Consider the following 22,540-nt stretch of genomic DNA (forward strand, 5'->3'; position numbering starts at 1 on the left):
AGAAAAACTATTTCTGAACTAAAGGCCAATAAGAAGTGTACTTTTTCTTCTGGTTGTCCCAGTGATGAATAGCATTATTCCACTAGCAAATGTCAGCAATCTGGTAAATATCACATCGGTAAAAGGCCAGGGTGTCCTAAAACACCATCCCTTCATCTACCCTCTGGCATGGGTCCAAGCTCCAAGATTTATTATTGTTAATGTCTAACAATATTTTCTATAATTCTGTCTTCAGCTTAACAATTAAGACAAAGGTGATCCACTTCAGTTTTTGGCACACGAGTAAAAAAAATATTTGGGAGACCCAACCCTGCCAAAAACCTTTCTGCTCAAGAGGCATGTTTCTCTTTTTCCCTCTTAAAAGTGGCAACTTGGCAATGGCAGTTAGGCTGGACTTTAGAAATAAAAGAGTCTGCCTTTAATTTCATCCCATTTACAAACAAACTCAATGAAGGTTTAAGTTCCCTGGTTCCACAGTCACCTTGAAAGGGAAGAAGAAGGGTGTAACACAGCTCCATGAGTTTTAATTCCCACTCAGCCATGTTCTCTCCCATTTCCAGCTTGGTAGAATCAAGAATATTGTAGAATTATTCACTCACCCGAGCACCAAGCTATGCATATGTTCATTCATTCATTCATCTATTGACGCTTGAAAGTCTACCAAGTCTAAGGCACTGTGTTGGGCAGAGGATCTACAAAGATAAATTATCCCCACCTCTCCCTTTTAGAAGAAAAGGCAGGTGTATAAATAGGTAATTAAACGATGTTCGATAAACAGAATAATCAAGACAAATGCAGATTAGAGTGAAAGCACAGAAGTAGACAAACTGCAGATTTTTCCTGAAAGCGATCTGCAAACTAAGTCAAGGGTTCTTTGAATCTTGAGTGTTACAGTTTAGTTGCTACAAGACTTTTTTTTTTTTTTTCTTTCATTAAGCCTGGATTTGCAAACTTGTGTAATTCTTCTTTACCCTTATTTTCAAAAAACCATAAAATCTCCTTGCTGCTCTTTCGAAGGAGAGAAATTAAGATTAGAAGGTCCCTGTTCCTCTCTTACCCAGGGAGTGGGTATTCTAACTAACCTATTTCCATCCAGTCCCCTGGAGCCAGGGATGATTTTCCAAAAGAAAATGCATCACAGCTGTAGCCTAACACAAAAAATGCCTTGATCCCAAACAGCTGGCTCTCTCTCCCTCCTGGGACCCAGAAGGAAAGCAGGGATATGTCAATTCCCAGTCAGGTCAAGAAGACAGATGCTTCCTTTGGCCTTCTCTGACTCCTCTGTTCCTTCTCCCCATCTTTAACCCCTTGAGTCAGGCCCTTGGATATATGGGTCACATTGAGTGTCAGTCTCTCTTCATCTTAGGACCTGCCATGTCCTACCCCTAACAAATGCTAATTTAGGCAACCCACTGGGGCTTTCTCTAGGCCCAACCTCCTTTCTGTATCATGTCTTGCAGACACGTTTTTTGATATATCTGAAATTCCCAGTGAGGATCACCCCACACCCTTGCTGCTGCAGAGCCAGACATAAACAATGAAGGCAACTGAGCTTCTAGCATTCTGTCTGCTTCCCTACAAAATAGCCCTGACTTCTTCTGCTAGGCTGATTTCATGGAAGAAGTCTAATGTTTCATTTATCTCATGTATAAAGTTTGCTTCTGGAAAACCAGTTTCTACAGGCAAGCAACAAGCTGCAACACAATACTTCCCAAGTGGTGACCACTGACAAAATTTTCACCACAAGAATGGAGACCATATTTGACTCTCTCATCCTTTCCTCCCCATGGCATAGAACAGAGTCAAACCCATTGTGGGCTCTCAAAATATTTGCTGAATGAATGAATGAATCCATTGAAATGATTCCATCACCTTTTGAAAACCTTTATGACATTTTATTTAGGTTTCAAAGTCTCTATGATATACACTGGCATTGAAGAAACTATCTCAAGCTTTTGTTTTTCAGTTCTTGCTACTTAACATGTTTTTAAGTTAGTTGTTCTGAGTCATCTGTGTTTATTACTCCAACTGCAGAAGTTATTGGCAATTTTTGCAATTTTTTTCTGCAAAATACTGCTAGAAAGCATGTTCTGAGTAAACCTAGGTCTTCGGGAACAAGTGCCCTACTATCTTACGAGACTGTTTCATTAAAGAGATACATAGTGGCAGAATCACACTGTGAGGGTTTGTTTTTCCTTTCTTTCTTTCCAGTAAACAAATGAACCAAAAAAAAAAAAGGGGGGGGGGAAGAAAAAAAAAAAACAGGAATGTGGATCAGCTGCCATGTAAACTAAGTTCATCTCCTCTTGGCCCATCCACTGGGGCTTCAAATTTCTGAAGATTTATCTTCTGAGTGTATTGCCCTTGGAATTCCCAGGCCAAATTCTTCTAAACGGTGATAAATCAAACTGAATTTGGGATGTTAAGCTCAGGACACATAGATACATGCTCGGTGATGGTAATGAATATTTAAATGATGCCTTATTATAAAGATTTCCTTTGAAATTTCCTGAAAAATGTAAACAGCTGGATTACAAAATGCCAATGGTAAAAGGCGAAACTAAGACCCAGAGATTAAGGGCGTATTTTGGTACTCCAGAGATAAGTTTCTGTTGTAAAATTTTACTCATTTGCTTCTGATAACTGCATACTTTACAATTTAGTCATGGTCAGACTAAGCTCTGTTATCTAGGCTAAGTCAAGAGTAGAGAGACTGTTCAGGTTTTGTTAATACCTACTGTTTCGTGAACGGAAATCATAGAAATAAAATAAGCTATCATCCTGGAATCATAGAACATAATACATTGTGTCATTCAACATTTTATTTTATAGACGGGGAGCTATGAAGCCCAGAAAAATAAAAAGTGATTTGTCCAAGATTGCGAAGTGTTGGAGCCCTGACTCAAAAAAGAAAAAAAGTCTCCTAACTTCAAAGCTACTTGAGTTTCTACCCTCTCTGTTTCCATTACTTCTCATTAGGTGGCACTGTCTTTTGCATTTGAATTGCAGAGATTCAAACTGAAAAGGCTAAACTCTTAAGAGTACCCTTTTGCAAGAATGAAACAAACAAGGTCGGTAAACAGCCTCTGGCCCACTCACCCAAATCAGAACACTGGACAACTCGAAGATGGCATTGGCAGCGGAAGGGGCACACTGGCCCCAGGGGCTCCAGTTCAGGAAGCTCAGGAAAGCTCTCGTCTGGGCCTATCCCAGAAGCTTCATCTTCTAGCATAAAGTCAAATAAGCCTCTCTGTTGAAAGGGTCCTGCCCAGGAAACTTGTGCAAGCAGGAGAAAGACGATAGTTGCCTTCATGATTTATCTCATCTATTTTCACAACTAGGGAACCTAGAAAAGAAATGAAAGGTTTAGGAAGAGTAGTGTTACCTGCCCCATGGTAGAGTGAGCATAGAGAAAAATATTTAAAAAAAACAAAAATCACATTTTCATTTGTTATTAGGAAACAGAGCATTTAAAATATATTTGAAAGGTGATAAGGTACATTATAGACTTAATTGGCAGCTATTTACTTAAGAAGCAACATTTATTTAAATATGTTATTCAGATCTACTTGCTTTCATCGTGGGTCTGAATTAAAATGATACACTATATTTTTACATCATTTGCAAAATTGTCATGATAGTATATCATGGTGGACTTTCCAATGCTCATTCAACATGAGCCATGCCACAGTGAAATAATGTTTTGTTCATACACATGAGAGATCTCAAATTTCTGCTTCAAGAAATATCTCTGGAAGCCAATCTCAACTCTCCAAAAATGAAAAACCAAGCCCACTGCTGATTGTAACTCCAAGTGACCCTATAGGACGAAGTAGAGCTGCCCCATAGGGTTTCCAAGGCTATAAATCTTCACAGAAGCAGACTGCCACATCTTTCTCCCAGGAGAGGCTGGTGGGTTCCAGTGGCTGACCTTTTGGTTAGCAGCCAAGTGCTAACCACTGTACCACCAGGGCTCCTATCTCATCTCTCCAACCCACTATAATTATCTTGATGCAGGCCCTTCTCATCACTCCCTGAGCTATTGCAAAAGCTTCCAACTAATCTCTGTCTTGAACATTCCCTCTTTTCCATGCCACCTTCCACTCTGTTGCAGGAATGGCCTTTCAAAAAATAAATTTCATCTTACCGATCTTCTACCGGAAACTCTGGTGGTGTAGTGGTTAAGTGCTATGGCTGCTAACCAAAAGGTTGGCAGTTCGAATCCACCAGGCACTCCTTGGAAATTCTATGGGGCAGTCCTGTTCTGTCCTATAGGGCCACTATCAGTCGGAATCGACTTGATTTGGTTTGGTTTTTTGTTTAATCTTCTACTGAAAACCATTGGTTGACTTCCCATGGCTTGCTAGTAAGTCCATAGTGTTACTTATAAGATCATTCACAGTTCGTTGCCAATGTATATTTCTAGCCACGTTTCCCTCCATTTTCTTACCACTCCCAGTCTCCACCTGTATCCTGACATTCAAAACTAATAGCCATCAAATTACCTACCTTGTAACAGTGTTGTAAAAAGCAAGTAAGATAATGGGCTTCCCTTCTGTATTTCCCCGTATATCCAGGGGAAGAGGTTGCTTTCTCCTTCTTCTGAGCTCCCAAAGCACGTTGCTCTTACCTCTTTTAAAGAACTTATCACATTATATTGTAATTTGTTTTGCGTGCTTGGTCTATTCCCCCACTAGGCAATGTACTCATCCAGGGCGTGTCTTATTATTTTTTTGTTCTGTATCCGGACCTTACATAATATTTTGCACATAACTCAATTGACTATCAAATTATTAACAATACAATTTATTCAATTTGTTCCAAGCAACCAACCAATTCCTTTTTTTTTTTTCCCCCCCAAAACAAAATAAAATTGTCCTTTTTTCAAAATCTAATTCCTGGTACAGGAAAGTTATTGAATTGGAAACCTCAACCTGATATAAAGCAAAAGTCACTTTTTAAAGTGAATCTATTGGTTGGTTTCCCAAACTGATCTTTTGAAATAAAGAGATAAACATACATGGGGAAATCCTAATTGACTTTTATATGACTTATCAGGCTTTACCAACTGGGCTATTTTGTATAAAGAAAACAAAAACAAAACAAAATCACTAAAAGTTAAGTTTCCATGGATCCACATAATATGTATTACTTCATTCAACAAGCACTTATGATCTATAATTCTTTGTTGTTGAGTTGATTTCATTAGCTGAAGCGAACGTTTTATTTTCTTAATAAATCTGAATAACAAAACTGAGTTGGTCATGTAAAGAAGAGGTGGCTTATTTTTAAGACGATATATTTTTAAATTCTATTCAAACTGTTCCAAGTGTTCCCAAAGCATATTGTAGACAAGACTTGCCTTTAGCCTGATTCTCTCTATTTTGGACTGTATACTTGCATGATCTACACTAAAACTGCACATTTGTAACTATAATTAAATACGTTGTTTCAGGTCATCATCCAATCAAAATATATGCCAAAACAAACAAACAAACAAACTTGTATGCCCTAACCTTAATGTGTCTTCTGGAAAGTTTTGCCTAGATCCACTACAGATGGAATAAATATTTTTCAATTTTCTTACATTTTTGTTCTTAGTTTATATTTATTACCAAACTCTGTCTAAGGCAGCGCATACGTAATATGCATTGATGGCTTTTCATTTATAAAGCGCCATACAGATCATGGTTCACACTAGCATTTTAAATTCAGCATCAAGTTTGCTGTAGGAGCCCCTTCCCCCACCCAGTGATTACATTGCCCTTTAAGAGGCGAGCCTATTGTTTTGGCCTGGCAGGGTTTACTTAGGTTGGATCTAAGGGAGTGATTTTCTGTCTGTTTCATATTAAAATGCAATGTTTATGGTTTACCACAAGTTTTCGGGCCTTGCATGTTTAATGTCCTAAACAATTTTAGAAGAAAAATGAAGCAAAGCAATTGCAGATTTAATAAATAGCAAGCAGTTGCAGATTTAATAAATAGCAACAAGAATTAATACAGATGTCGCTTTTTGATCTTTTCTCCAGAGCAGGAAATGCCTGGTTGTCTCTGTAACAACTCCCCCACCACCTCCCTCCCCCCTCAAAAAAGAAACTTTAAGTATTAGCTCAGAGGAATATTATCATTTATATTTGTTTACTCTTATTAAAATATTGCAGATTCTCTGCACAATATGCTTTTTGATTGACGCTGAATGCAAAGAGTTAGTAGCTTCAATTAACTTATTATATACCACCTTCATTTACTCTGTGTGTGTGTGTGTGTGTGCGTGTGTGCATTTTAACTCTAATGCCCTGGGGAAGAAAAAGAAAAGTAGCTTGTCTAGAAACTTTATATAAATTCCTTCATGAAATAACTTCTTTGCAATTAGTGTCGTGAAATCTCAGAATCTTAAAGCAATTAATGTGTGCTTCGCATAATAATAATTTCTTGAATCCTTTCTTTCTTTCCTTAATATGTCAGAAAAATTACCAGCCCACAGCAGCTGTTCATGTAAAAAGCAAGGCAGCTAATTTTGAAATATATACTTTTTCCAAGTTTTACTGAAATGGCTTTAAACGTTCTCAAAATGTATGACTCTTTCCAAATGCTAATTGCTAGTATAATGTTGCTACACTTCTAAAATTAGTTGCCACAGTTTAATAATTTTTATCAAATAGATTAATTTCTAGCTCCTAAAGTACTTTCAAAAAAAAATTTTTTTTTTTAAAGTACTTCGGCCCTTTAAATTAACTGTATCATTGAGCTCACTATTTATACGATGTCATATGCTTTTGGTGTGAATTTCAAAGTCAAAATTTAACCCTCAGGAGACAAAATAAAGCTATAATTGCAAAGAAAAGTTACAATCCCCCTTCACAGGATGTATTAGAAATCTAAAAAATAACAGAAAAAATGAAAATATTAGGAATAAAAGCAGCATTTACCCATACATAGGGACTGCTATAGGGGCATTTGGCTCTTTTTTCTGATCAAAACAGCAAGAGGAAGAAAAAGCCACAGGTATTTACATCACTGGGAGCCCACTTACTGACTGGTCACCCTGTAACCCTGCCTTGAAATTAGAAAGAAAAATAACCCACTTCCTCATTTCATCGTGAATGTATCTTATAATAAAATTTCATTTGAATTGAAAATATCAACATGGTTGCTTTTCCTTACGGTTAAGGAATTATGCTGCTAACCATGAGAAGAGTTTAGGTAGATCTTTAATATCCAGCATACATATTTTCAGTATTTATTTTTACTTCCCTGATGATAATTTCTATTGTTTTCTTGGGATGCAGAAATACACATTGGACCTATATAGCTAATCACCAGAATTCACTTCTCGGCTGTTTTAAACGATCTCAAAGCATACAAGAACTCAGGAAGGAAAGATATCAGTAGATAAATAATTTTACTACAAATAGCATGCTAGCCTAGAAGGCTATTCTGTTAACACCTTCTCAATAGCTAAACATTTCATTAGTACAAATACAGAATATATCAATGTAGAGAGTTATGGTGTTAGGTTTTTTAATAAACACCCTTGCAAGAAGAGAAAAGAAAAAAAAATTAAAACAACGCATTCAATCATTTTACCAAGTAATTAACTAGTTTTCAAGCAATACTTTTTCTTGAAATGCTGCCTAAAGATTATCAAAAGTTTAGTACATTTTTTTTTCTTTTTTCTCACCAAATAATTCTTTTTGCTCTCAACTTGACCGCAGTTTTATTAGTCTGTAGCAGAGTTCAGGACAATTATTGAAAACCATACCTTTTAATCCGGGGATTTGCCACAGGAGCCCTCAAAGCTGAGATGTAATTACACTAAATATTCAGCCCAAGGAAAAGAGTTTGCAGGTGTGGTAAGGAGGAGGGGGTTAGGTGCTGCTCTGTGACTGTCACTAGGTTGAAAACCTCCTGCTTCTACTCCATAGCACAGTTAAAAAATAAGGTTTCCCTCAATGAACACAATCCGGCTGACACCCACATTAGATCATATGGTAATGATATGTCTCCTGTATTGAAGCCAGAAACTTTATCGGCCTTTTTTCCCTCTCCCTTTTGCTTTATTCCTTTTGCATCTGTTTAAGATTCTAAAAAGCTTATGTAGTGCTGCAGAGCAACTTGCCTTGAAATTTGTCCTATTTTGTTGATTCATTTCCCTAAAAATATTGTCAGGAAAGGGTTTGTTTCCCCACCCCCAATTCACTCCACTCTCCACTCTTTCTAGCCTTGTTCCTAAGTCACATTTATCATACTTTCCAAATAACAAATAATCTTTCTTCCAGCATGTAGACGTCCAGCAAATGGAATGAAATTGATCTTGTAGTTATTTTAAATGTGGTCTGCAAAAATAAATGAGTAGCCTTATGTGAAAATACTCTTTCGGATTCTCACTTGCTTTGGCATTTTTGCGCAAATTCGAGTTTTTCCATATATTTTTAACATATTTCTAAAGAGTTCTGGAACAAAGCCATGGTTTTATATAAAACACACCTCACATATTATTTTCATTACTCATAGTTTAAAATCTCTTTTGTTGCCACCAGTTTTTGTTTGTTTTCGTTTTTGTTTTTTTTAAGAAAACACACAGATAACTAGAAATTGGTCACAATTAAATTTAGCCCGTATTTGAAACATTTGATTTTAATAGACTATTCTTTTATGTAATCTAGAACTTTGAAAAAGCAGTAGATTCTATGGCCGTTTCCAAATTTCAGTAAAGGGGAAAGAAAAAAAAAAAAAAAACAGTACAAATAAAAGGAAAGATATTTATTTAGCCACTGGAAAGCTTTTTTGTGTTTTTGTAATTCCCTTGCTGGATGCTGTTAGTTCTCTCTGTGTAAGTCTCTGTGTTTTGACTTGTATCTTTTATGCTCTGGCCCCTAGGCTGTTACCAGGTGGAAACTTGAAATCAACATGTGTGAAACATGAGAGGTTACCTTCTCTCTGATCCTTCACCCTCTCTCCTTCCTCTCCTGTCACCACCTAAGTCTACACTTTTACAGTAAAAAATCTTCTGCCTTGATGAAACTCGAAGGAATTAAATCCTTGAGTGGGTATTTAAAGGAGGGCGGGAGGTGTTACCAAATTATATTTTGCCTTCTTTCTCTATTCCTGAGTAAACTCATACTTCCCAGCACTCAGGAGCTGAACAAATTAGTCCCCTTGATTTCCCAAGCCCATCCTTCCCAATTTTAACACCTCACCTTTTTTCCCTTCTCCTTGACATTTAATGACCAGATACCCAGTTATTCCGGTGGTTTCCAAAAATGAAAACACTGTTTTCCCTGGGTATTGGTGCAAGTCCATGATCCTCTCACCTGAAATTCATTAATGTTCTCCTCTGAACTCCCATTGCATAGCATTTATCTCTTCTTTTATGACGTGCAATCCTACTTCATATTATAATTATTTATGTACATGCCTCACGCCAAGGCAGGAAGTACATTGTATTCATATTGGTAGAATCCCTTCACTCGCATCCCATTGCCCTCGAGTCCGTTCAGACTCGTACCAGTGACCCTATAGAACAGAGAAGAACTGCTCCATAGGATTTCTAAGGAGTGGCTGATGGATTCAAACTGCCCACCTTTGGGTTGGCAGCTGAGCTCTTACCCACAGCGCCACCAGAGCTCCTCACTCAGCGTAGTGCATGGTGTATAGCCCATTCTCAATAAACGTCTAATGAATGAGTAGACAAAAGTAGTCAAAGCATTGGCTGTGGACCATATCATGATTATTGTTTTGCTCAGCCCCTGAATTGTTTCTTATTAAAATCCAGCTCTAAAAGTATATATGATAAATTAAGGCAATGATTATTATCTGAAAAAAAGACAGGAGGCAGAGGGGAATTAAAGAAGGCGTAGAAGGGGAGAAAAGACATGTTAGTTTTGATACGGATATCATTTTACTTTTAAAAAAAAGAATCATTTTGATTAAGGTTTACATCCTGATTTCCCTCCTCCCCCATAGTACATGCAATAACTCAGGCAACTTACTTAACCTCTCTGAGTTTCAGTTTTCTTATCTGTAAAATGGGTAAAAATTAGTACCTACTTTATATTGTTGAGCCCTGGTGGCATAGTGGTTAAGAGCTATGGCTGCTAACCGAAAGGTTGACAGTTCAAATCCACTCAGTCACTCCTGGGAAACACTACGGGGCAGTTCTACTCTGTCCTATATGGTTGTGTGATTCGGAATCTGCTTGATGGCAATGGGTTTAGTTTTTGGTTTTCTAGTGCTGGGGTAGAGAGACAGTATATGAAGCACTTAACTCCTAGCACCGCCCTTCGAAATTAAGCTTTTTATACGCTTTTATTTTTTCCCTGACATATTTTGTAGCAATTAAAATTTGGACAAGGGAATTGAGGTTGGGCAAGGGAAATACTATTTACTCTTTCCATTTCACAGGTGAGAAAAATTAACCCCAATGACCTGCCCAAGTTCACAGAGCTGGTAAAAAGCAAAGCAGCAACTAATACTCAGGTTGTCTCACAACGAATTCAGTGATCCTTCCATTACTATACTGTGTTTTAAGGAAGATCAAAGTCTTAGTATAAAGAGAATTAATCATAAAAATTTAGGGTAACATGTCTTTGCAGACTATTTTAAAAATTGTGACCAAGCGACAATCCTTTTTAACCAACCAACCTGTTGCTGTCTCATCCGCTTCGGCTCATGGTGACCCCAAGTGTATCAGAGTAGAATTGTATTCCAAAGGGTTTTCGATGGCTGATTTTCATAATAGATCAACAGACCCTTCTTTTTTAAAAAACTGTGACCAAGTGACAATCCTTTTTAGAATTTTTACATTTGTGCAGGAACAAAAATAAATATTCCTTTTTATTTCTAGAGATTCCTTTTTGTTTCACCTCATTTCTAAAATTCCAAGCATCTTCACAAACATGATCTTAAAATTTTTACCTTTAATCAGATGTTAAGTTACATATATTGGCACACCTATTTTTAGATGGAAGAAACTAAGTCATAACAAAGTCATATTCAGATAAGTCACAAAGAGGTCATGGCACTATCACAGACTCTAGGTCTCTTGCAATCTAACATGAAATGGGGCAATTTTGAGGGTAGAATCAGTGCTTATGCAGAGATTGCCTAAGCTCATCCTGGTCTGGAATGTTTGGTTAGGGTTCACTGAAACCTTGGCAGCCATATAGATATTTGAAATATTCAGATTCAAAGCACATACCACATCTGCTGTTAAAACCACTTAAACTGTGATTTCTACTGACAACCCACTAGCTAACGGGGTAACTCTATTCTACATCTTGTCAAAATTTATTTCAGGGGTATTCACTCTTTCTCATCATCATCAAAGACAAGTGATTTAAATTGTACCTGCATATTAAAGATACGAAGAATGCCAGAGCTTAGAAAGGTCTCCTTCTGACACCCTTTTATTTTCTAAGAGGTCTGGATGCATTGGTTATCTTTACAAACCTGATGTGACTGGTTTATTCTTAGATTGACTCTTCATATTCAGGTCAGAGGCTGGAATGGATTGTCTGGCTCTGTATTTCGCTGCCATAAACAGATTTCTTCCATAGCCACAAAAGAAGAGTAGTGTGGAATTCAGGGCAACTTTGATTGCAGGATGGCCTGAAATACAATTTGGTAGTAAAATTTTTTCTATCTTGGCAATAATATTCTTTCTTCCCACATGCCTCTGCCTACCCCAGGCCATCACCACTGTGTTCAGCGTTCTTGTATTGGCCCTCTGCTCTGCACATCTACCTCAAAACCACGCCTGACACAGTGTGGTTGTTTTTGTTGTTGTTACCCAACCACTCTGATGGGTACAGTCCAACTGAAAATCTCTTCCAAATTTAATGTAAAAATGCACTATTTTGAATTTTAATCACTCAGGTCTTAATAAATATGATGAAATATCATACTTTAAGAGACTGAATATGTCGACTGAGAGAAGAATATAGAAGACAGTACTGGTCAAGATGATTGACCACCCAACATACATTCCACTTTGAACAATTGGCCTAGCCAATTATCTTTACCCTGTTTCCTTTCAAGAATTACTTTAGGAAGGGCATGTCACTCAATTCTGATCACTGGTGTCATGAGAGGGAGTCAGCTGATGATGCTTCATTAAGGTGTGATATAAAGAAGAGATGGCTCCTTTTTTTCCCTCTAGATATTTTTATAACTCGATGTGATGTCTGGAACTTCTGCAACTAATGAGTAATAATGAGGAGTCACAGACCTGAGAGAAAGGTTCACCCACTGAGAATAGAGGAAAAATGAGATGGTATTTTTTTAGTTGCTAAATTGGCCCTGGAACTCCAGAGCCAATTTAGCAACTCAAAAAAAAAAAAAAAAGTGTCAGGCTGAAGTACAACCTGAAAGCTCCTTAGAGTGAGGATGGGGAGACTTCAACTTATGTACTTTGGACATGTTATCAGGAAGGACCATTCCTTGGAGAAGGACATCCTGCTTGGTAAAGTACAACATGGATTGATACAGTGGCTGCAACAATGGGCTCAAACATAGCAATGATTGTAAGGTTGGTGCAGGATCAGGCAGTATTTTATTATGTTGTACATAGGCTGCTATGAGTTTGAACTGACTCAACGGCACCTAACAACGACAACAAAGAGCCCCTACTGGGCTTCACATTACATGAGATGAGATATTTTTCAAAAGTTTAGAGTTCAACAATTTTCTTTTTTTTCCTGTAAAGAGTTGAATAGTAAATATTTTAGGCTCTGAAAGTCATAAGGTCTCTTAGCAATTACTCAACTCTGCCATTGTCTCATGGAAAGAGTCATAGACAAAACATACATAAATGGGCATGGTGGTATTCCTATAACATTTTATTTATGAAAAGTTGTGTTAGGCTTAATTATTTAGCCAATGGATGGTAGTTTGCCAACTTCTGGTTTAAGTCAGTTTGTGGAAGAGCTTGCTGTCAATGGCAGTTAAAAGCATCCAAAGTCATCAGTCACCTAATGAAATCTCTTCCTAGGGATATTTACAGAGGGTAGAAGCAGGGCCATGTAAAAACGGAACTACCAGTGCTCTCGCAAGTTTTTCCGAACTCAGAATTTTTTTTTTTTTAATTTTAAATAAGATTTTAAATGGAAATATAGATGTCATCGAAATATGTTGGGCAAGGTGGAGGTATGGTAAAATGGCAGGGTCAATGAGTCTCTGTTATTCCATTGCAACCATTTGATACAGAAATTATTAGAGTTCTCCCTTGGCATCTCAAGCCTCAAGACTGTAACATTTTCTTTCACCTTCTTTCTAATATCTGTGGAATAGCAGCACAGTACGGAAGCTCAGTATTGGCCTTAGAGTTTAAAAAAAAAAAAAAAAAAAGAGCTATCTGACTGTAATGGGGATCTGTCTTGGAATCTACTATAAACAAGTAGGAAAATGCCATTAGCACAAATTTATACAGATTCTGGAGACTGGCTGCCTGGTTTCAAAACCTGACTTACTACTCGGGAGCTTCATGACCTGGCACAAGTGATTTAAACTCTCCTCCCCTCAGTTTTGTTTGTTTGTTTGTTTGTTTGTTTTTAATTTATAGAATGAGCACAACAGCAGCACTACCTGCTCCATAGTATTAAGGTGTGAGGTTTAACAAACGTTAATATGTAGAAGCATGCCTGACACATCGCCAACAGTAGATAAGTGCTCGTTGTGCCTTCTGCTGCTGCTGTGGTGGTGGTTGCTACCAAACCTCCCCTTGGATACTGCAGTTCAATAACCAGACTACATTCTTTTTCTAGCCGAAGGTGTTTTCTAGCAGTCCAGGAAATCACCTAAACCACGGTGTAGGTGGAAGAGCAAGATGTTGCAGGGAGATAAGCTTGAGTTTTAGATCTCACATTGCACTCATTAAACAATGTCTGTTCTTTTTTATGCATAAAATTTAACTGGATTCCAAGTCACCCTGAAATCTATTCATGGACTTTTTAAGGATCCAGTGACCCCAAAATAAAAATCTCCGCTCTGAAGATGAAAGCAGAGGTGAGATAACGACAGGGACAGGATGAGTAATGAAATGAGAGAGAACAGGTGCGGGGAGCTGTAGCTCTCTTTCACTGCAAGATTTTTAATGCCTTAATTCCCTGACTCAAGCATCCTCAGCAGCATCTCCTTTGTCATTGGCAGTCAGAGGATTTATTATTCTTTCTATTCTATTGATCAGTCAGTTTATACTTAGACAATAAGCTAACTTTTGTTGAATATCTATTAGGGTATGCAAGGCACAAACCTCTCTATTAAATACAAGCAAATTGCCAGTAATCAATAAATGAATTAGTAAATATTGACTGAGAAATTATTATGGGAAAAGCATAATGTCAGGTTTTGTGGAAGATACAAAAAAGCACAAAGTACAAAGCACATAAACTCAAAGTACTTACGCTAGAGTAAGGAGATAAAGCATAAGCAAATTAAGAATGTACACACATATACACATATATAATATTATATATATAAAATACTATATTACATGTTATAATATTTATGTATATATGTTTTAATAAATACCAGAAAGCTTATAATACACAATGCATTATGTAATCCCTGGCCAAAAAGGGAAGTATGATCTAGAGAATATAATTGTTTTAGCAATTTAGAGGAGCAATGGGGAAGAGATCACTTTACACATGGGTGATTACGTAAGCATTTATGGAGAACAGGTAGAATTTGAGCTGAATCCTAAGGGATAAAAGGAACGTGCATGGTGTGAAGAGAGGAGGCTATCTAGGCGGGTAGAATGGCACTAGTAAAAACTCAGCTGTGGGATATCAGGAGACAATAATTAAATTAATGTGCTTCACTGGAGGGCTTTGTTTCAAAGAAGCTGCCAAATCCTTCAAGTGAGTCTGTATCTTCATCATCCTTGTGTATCTAATGACTGCAATGGCGTGTGACCTACTGAAGTCATTCAATAAATACTCAATGTTTGTGAAAATAACTAAAGAGAGATGAGAGAAATGAGATAGAGTCTGACTGAAAAAGGGTGAAAGTCTTCCAAAAAGCTCTTATTCTTTCATTTTCTCAGCAAATGCGTATTTAGTACTTAAAATGTGCCAATCACTGTGCTAGAAGCTGGATGTTATTGAAGCTCTTTGATGAGAGAATAACACGGTTAAAACTCTGTTTTGGTAAGTCAAATCCGGCAAGTATGTGCAAGGCAGTGAAACTAGAGTCAAGGAAACCAAGTAGTAGGTTACTGCTAGTCTTGGCGTGCTAATATTTTAGCAACAAGAAGGTAAACAAGGCAAAAATAGAGCTACTACTTGGGAAGCTGCTGTGATATGTCAGTAGGAAATGTTTGGAGCGCTTATTCCGTGCTAGGTATTGTGGTATGTACTTTGCATTCATTATCTCAGCTAAGGCTCATAATAACTCTATCAGTTGGACACTATCATAATCGCTTCTTTGAGGCAGAAACTGAGCAGAAAGGACATTGAAAAAACTGCTTTAAAATCAGAGCTAATGAGCAAGGCAGCCATGGTCTCCAGACACTTTTCTTCCCCACTCCCACCAGCTGCTTCTGTCACATGAGCAGTGACAGGGAAAGACCTGACTGTTGGAGCTCCTGTTTTGTTTCCATCTTCATCTCCAAGGAGAACCTTCTTTACGTGGGAACGAGCAACCTATAGAAATGATTACATTAACTGAAGCTTTTCATACATGCAAAAATCGTAAGAACTTATCATTTTATGTGAGTTCAAGTTCTAGGGTATTAAAAAACGTTTAGTCTTGATAGTGAACCTAGAGTGAGGAATAATGGAGAAATCACGCCATCTGAATTAAGGAATGAAAGAAAGAAGGTTTAATATGGACTCTTTCCCGGATTGGCTGAATTCTCACATGTGTTGAATGAAGGCTTCCCACAGTGATTGACTGCAGAAATGTTGACAGTTTACAGATAAGACCAGCTTGGAAGCTGTACGTATTGGAAGTGAATGAAAACTACAAAAGAGAAAGACAAAAGCCAGGCACCACCTGGAAGACAACCTTCTTGGCCAGTGCTTCTGGTGATTTGCCTGTTAGTTAACTAGTCCTGCACGAAGTAGGACCTGGTACTATAAGCCTGCAAAGCAGACTTCTTCGGCAATGCTATACTTTCTCTTCAAACAAAGAAAAACATCCATGTGAAGGTGAAAGTTCAGGCCAACTATAAGATGCGATTGAATAGGATAATGTACAATGCCCGAATTGTTGGAAGCAAAGAAGACCTTGAGTTTGTAATTTCCTTCAACAGAGATAATTTTTCTTCAATAGCTTTTTGGTTGAGCACACAGACCCTGGAGCCTGATTGCCCAAGTCTGATTTTTGACTCTTTCACTGACTGTCTGTGTGGCCTTGGGCAGTTTCCCCATTAATGATAGTACCTACTTCATATGAGGATAACATGAGTTGATTTTTGTAACGGGTTTAGAACTTAGGACATGCCACATAAGTTTATGTCAGGTAAAGAAAATTTCAAATGGGCTGAGGATTTTGAGGCATTTGTTTTCTCTTCCTGCATTTTATTCATATTCTAGCCTGAAAGTTATGTCCTGTTTATTTTGGAGTTCTAAATGCTGATCATGTCTGTGTAGTGTGTATTTACTGCATGACACCTATTTGGTCTGTAAATACTCTCCTTTCAATATACCCTGTATCCTAGGAAAAATAAATGTTCCATTGCAGAGTACAGCCCTCCAGAATTTAATTAGGCAAGTGAATGAAAAATTTTATTCTAATGTCTTCAAAACTGCACAGTAAAATAACGAGTTAGTTTCAGAACTTTTTCTGAGATAGTTACAGCCCCTTGGGAATTATTTGATTCAAGTTATCCCTTTAATGACAATAATTCATCCCCTGTAATTTGCCTTGTTAATCTTTAACAAGAGTCATTTCTCTAATAATTCATGAGATGATTTTTTTATGGCAACGTGTATTAATGTTTGAAGCATATGAGCTTTTTTTTATTTTTGGAAGCAAATCTGTATCTTGAATAAATCCACTTCTAATACCTGATGAAACATTACTGTTTAGGAATAATCAACGTGTCCATTCTTTCTAGAATGCTGTCTAAGGATATCATTTATAAAAGTATTAAATCATCAATATGTGGCTTGCTTTATAATTACGAGCTTATGAGGATAACAAATGAAAATTGAGGCATGATCACATTTGAGGTTTCAGGTTTAAATTTCTGGAACTTTCTTCATCAAAAGGTTGGCTTCTCCTGAACCATCTTCATTCCTGCAGGCGTTTTGAAAACTAAAGTTTCAATAACTTCCCTAGCATTACTCATGGACTGAGACAATACAAAATCCAACTAGAAACAGAGTATGTAATTCTTCCCAGGGGCCAACAACCATGGAAATTTGTGCTTTAAAACAGCCCTCTAAATAGGTGATTTGTTAACTTTCTGAATGATAAAAACATTATGCGCCTGTCTGTGGAGAGTGATCCCATGTGGTAAAAGCTGCTGAGAGATTACAGGAAATACTGCAAATATTTTTTGTTTTTAATTCCATGTAGTTGCAAACATTTATGGTTGCCAGCTGGCAACTAAAACATGGAGGCACCAACATTACTTTAGCAAGTATTTAATGATGCTGTTACATATCCTACAGTTTTGGGAGCTTTTGGTGAGCTAGTTTCTTTCAGACTTTAAATGGGAGGGTAATGGAGTGAGAAGAAACTCTCAGAGTCAATGAATAGGCCAGCTCTGTGTTGCAAGGGAAGAGCTTCTTCTAGGACTGCTGTGTGACATTGAGTAGATTCTAACTCGTAGAGACCCTATAGGAGACAGAGTAGAACTGCTCCACATGGTTTCTTAGACTGAAATCTTTACAGGAGATCACCAGATCTTTTCTCCCACAGAGCAGCTGATGGGTTTGAACCATCGACCTTTCAGTTAGCAGCTGAGTGCTTAACCACTGGACCACCAGGGCTCCTTTCATCTAGTACTAAAACCACTGGGCCTGGGAGGTTGCTGTGATTATGTCAAAAGCGTAAGTTGGAACTGCTTAACATTCTTTATTTAAATCAATACCAGAACAAAAGCTGCCTTGGAAGAAGTGACTTTTATCTGTAATTTAAAAATCCCAATTCAGTTCACTCTGAACCTAATTCATACTTTCAAATCAAACCAGCTGCCGTGCAGTAGACCCTGACTCATGGTGACCCCACGTGTGTCGGAGTAGAACTGTGCTTCACAGTGTTTCCATGGCTGATTTTCCGAAAGTAGGTTATCAGGCCTTTCTTCTGAGGTATCTCTAGGCGGACTGAAACCTCCAGGCTTTCAATAAGCAGCTGAGTGTGTTATGTGTTTGTGCCATCCATGGATTACTTCATACTATGGCATCCTATATGTGGCTACTAGAATGTAAGCTCCATGAACGCAGGGATATTTGTCCCCATTGTTCACTGTTGTACATCTCGTTCCTAAAATAGGCATGACAAATACTGGAACTTGGTGAATATTTTTTGGTCATGAGCTCTGTAGGCCCTACATTCTGCAACACAAAGGCACACACCTTCAGTTCTTCCATGTTTCATCCACTTCAATGCACAGAAGAACCTATCTTCACTGACAAAAGGCCCGTTAGCTTGGCTTAAGATCAAGTCCAGGTTCAACCCATACTAAATGTCCTTTCATAGTGATACTTTTAGAAAACTCACTTCTTCCAGCTTTGCCTGCTCATATTCTAGAGTCCAGGCTTTTCCATCTGTCCTGCCATCCTCAAAAGCCCACAAATGATTCCCAAGTATTCACCCATGTAATCTCCAAAGCTCTCTTTATACCTTCTTATTGCACCTCCACTTCCGTCTCCATATACCGAGGCTCTCCAAGATGCAATCTAATGCTTTTAAAACCGAACTTCAAGAGTTTATGTTTTAACTTAATTTGGTAATGATTAACCCATAATGATTAAGATTTTAACTTAATAAATGAAGTATTGCATTGGGCAAATCTGCTGCAAAAGACCTCTTTAAAGTGTTAAAAAGCACATGTCACTTTGAGAACTAAGGTGCACCTGAATCAAGCCATGGTATTTTCAATCACATCATATGCATGTGAAAGCTCAACAATGAATAAGGAAGTCCGAAGAAGAATTAATGCCTTTGAATTATGGTGTTCATGAAGAATATTGAATATACCACGGACAGCCAGATGAACAAACAAATCTGTCTTGGAAGAAGTTCAGCCAAAAGGTCTCTTAAAAGTGAGGACTTTAAACATATTATCAGGAGGGACTAGTCCCTGGAGAAGGACATCAAACTCAGTAAAGTAAAGGGTCAGTGGAAAAGAGAAAGACCCTCAATGAAATGAATGGACAGAGTAGCTGCAACTATGGGCTTAAAGGATAGCAAAAACTGTGAGGATGGTGCAGAATCAGGACTTTGTTTCATTCTGTTTTAAGTAGGGTTGCTATGAGTCAGAATAAACTCAAGGCACCAAACAACAACAACCCATAATGACTGTCATGAGCATACATTTGTCTCGGGATATTCTCATCTGAAGCCCCCTTTAGTTTGTAGGGGTCATGCCACAAATATATCTCTCGTTTTCTGAGCTTGTGAGGATGCTTGACACAAGTACCTAAACTTTTGGTGTCACAGAGGATTCCCAATAACAGCAATCTAAAGGCTACACGAATTTTATGTCCTATGTGTTATATCAACTCTATATGGGTCCCAGGCTGATTACTTATAGTGCTCTTACTGTTGAAGTTACCTGGAGCAATGGTGTCAGACAATGTCTCATGGGCTTTCTAATGCCCTATAAATCCCTCCTTAGATCTTCCTAATAGATTCCTTTATTTAATACCTCATCTCATTCTCAGACAGACCTCTGAATATTTTCCTGACACTGTAGACTTTTACTTAAATATAATGAGATAGAAATTTCTTACAGGGTAGATTGGGGAAAGCTCTTAGAATCAACACTTGCAAGGGAGAGAGGGAAGGAGGATAAGGCAGAGGGAGAAGTTGAACTATGATGCAGTCTCACCCTACTTAATGGGAAGCTCTGGAGTGGGGAGAAATTTAGAATTGATTTGACATCATCAAGGCTGCCTAGAGGTATAGGTGGGCTTCTGTACTCCAACATTGACCTGACATAAGTTACCCCTGGGAAAGAAACTTAACCTTGGTCATGTAGCTTCCTTCAGCCAAGGGACTCAGCTGCAAGCTGTCAAGTATGAAAAATTTGAGCAGTGAGAAAAATAAGATCCAGAAGAGGAGATGTGAGTAACAACCCACAGCATCCTCCTCAAGAGTCTCCTTTCCTATCGCATAAAATATCAAGTCAAATTTTCATATGAGTAAAGCTCACAGTATTCTCCATTATTTTGAAAAGGTCTTTGTAATTGTCTCACTAAACTATGAGTTGGTTGAAGGCAGGGATCATGAATTTTCACCTTTATTTTCCTGACATTTAGCATAATAAGTGCATCGTTCTCATTCATTGTTTGTTGAACAATTGATTGAAATTGAAAGCCTGGACACTAGACTCAAGTCTCTAAACTTTTAATCAAATTAAATTATATTTTTAAAAAATTCTTACAACTGGACCAATAAGCAAAATCATGATAAACTGAGAAAATATTGAAGTTGTCAAGGATTTCATTTTATTTGGCTCCACAATGCCCATGGAAGCAGCAGTCAAGAAATCAAATGACACATTGCATTGGGCAAATCTGTTGTAGAAGATCTCCTTAAAGTGTTAAAAAGCAAAGATGTTACAACGAGGACTAAGGTGCACCTGACCCAAGCCATGGTATTTTCAATTGCCTCATATGCATGCAAAAGCTGGATAGTGAATAAGGAAGAACATAGAAGAATTAATGCCTTTGAATTATGATGTTGGTGAAGAATACTGAATATACCACGGACTACCAGAAAAAGGAACAAGTCTGTCTTGGAAGAAGTGCAACCAGAGTGCTCCTCGGAAGCAAACACGCCAAGACCTCATCTCACGTCTCACGTACTTTGGACGTGTTATCAGGAAGTATCAGTCCTTGGAGAAGAACATCATGCTTGGCAGGGTAGAGGGCCAGAGAAAAAAAAGGAAGACCCTCGGTGAGATGGACTGACACAGTGGCTGCAACCATGGGCTTAAACATAACAACAGTTGTGAGGGTGGTATAGGACTGGGCAGTGTTTCATTCTGTTGTACATTGGGTCTGGGGGTCTCTGTGAGTCGAAAATGACTTGACAGCCCCTAATGACAATACAACAAATTATAGTAATAGCTTAAATTATAACTTGTAAATTGTAATAGCTTAAATTATATTACTATTAAATGTTATTAATAGTATATAAAAATCATAGACATGGCTAGCAAATCTAAACATGACTGTTTTTACATTGTTGATATGATATGGATGCTAAATGGACTATGCTGTAACATTTTGTTATAAAGTGTGATAATTGTTATCTAATCCAGGGTCTTTCAAGCATGTACCACCTGAGAGTTGAGCAAAGAGGAGACTGATTCTTCCTCAAATCTCCCCTTCAACTAGAACATCACTGACATTTCATGTTCACATTGTCCCACCACTGAGAAAAGATTCAGAAAGGCTAATAGCTTTCAATAATCGTTTCACAATACACTTATGAAGAAAACATTCTATCCCAATTCCTCACATTTACTATAGCTCTAAAGGAGGGTAGTATATGTTGCTGTTGCTAATTGGTGCTATAGAGTTGATTTTGACTCATAGTGACCCTATGCGAGAGAAATGAACTACTCCGCGGACTTTTCTAGGCTGTAATCCTTACTGGGGCAGATTGCCAAGTCTTTCTCCCATGAAGCCACTGGGTGGGTTTGAACCACCAACATTTCAGTTAGTAATTGCGTGCTTAGCTATTGTGACACCAGGGCTCTGTAAAATACCAAGTTCTGTTTTGTTTTAATTTGTCTTTTTATAAACGGAAAAACAAATTTTTCCTGATTTCCGTCCCATAAAGAGACAGGAATTAAGTAATCCTTCAATATGTCCATGAATCCCATTTTACAGTTGTTAGTTTGAGTAAATAGGGTCCCAGTTATTACATGGACAAACATCTCTCCCCACTGCTGGGGATTCTCTGCTCATCTATGAAGGGTTTCTTTCTCTCTTGAAATCAGTTCACAAGGCATCTTTATATCCATCTCTATTTGCTGACACTATAACTAAGCACTATTTTGTCTGTGTGCTTCTGTTATTACCACAGGGTAAAGATCCTTTGCAACCTTCTACATCTTAACTGGAAATGAAAGTCCACCTTGTTAATTCTTCAATCACAAGTTTTCCCACTGGAAAAATCAGAAACAAAACACAACAAAAGCAAGCTCCTATCAATGTCCAATGAGAAGCCTTTATACATTTCACCTTCTCAGATTAAAGAGAGGTTTTAGTTTTCATTCTGAAAGTGTTGTAGAAACAAAACCAAGCACTATAAAGAATAAAAGCTGTAGAGCACTTTCCGTGACTTTCGTGATACAGAGATAACCGGGATTGAGTTTAGCAAGCACTTTTTTCTTTTTCAAATCATCTCTATT

General features: G+C 37.8%; 1 protein-coding gene across 2 annotated transcripts in view; it reads right to left on the reverse strand.

Moving 5' to 3' along the window:
- The window catches only part of DCN (decorin), a 42,405-nt gene extending 34,278 nt beyond the window's left edge, over positions 1 to 8,127 (reverse strand). Inside the window, exons 1-2 of one of the 2 annotated variants that reach the window (XM_049884032.1) lie at positions 7,763 to 8,127; positions 3,100 to 3,346 (exon numbers count right to left, since the gene is read on the reverse strand). In XM_049884032.1, the coding sequence (XP_049739989.1) occupies positions 3,100 to 3,313 (214 nt within the window). In that variant the 5' untranslated portion in view covers positions 3,314 to 3,346; positions 7,763 to 8,127. Of the gene's footprint in view, positions 1 to 3,099; positions 3,347 to 4,509; positions 4,676 to 7,762 lie in introns of those variants that run through there. The other variant, XM_049884033.1, reaches the window with a different exon arrangement.
- Positions 8,128 to 22,540: the final 14,413 nt, after the last annotated feature.

Source organism: Elephas maximus, chromosome 4 (assembly GCF_024166365.1).
Source record: "Elephas maximus indicus isolate mEleMax1 chromosome 4, mEleMax1 primary haplotype, whole genome shotgun sequence".
Lineage (NCBI taxonomy): Eukaryota > Metazoa > Chordata > Mammalia > Proboscidea > Elephantidae > Elephas > Elephas maximus.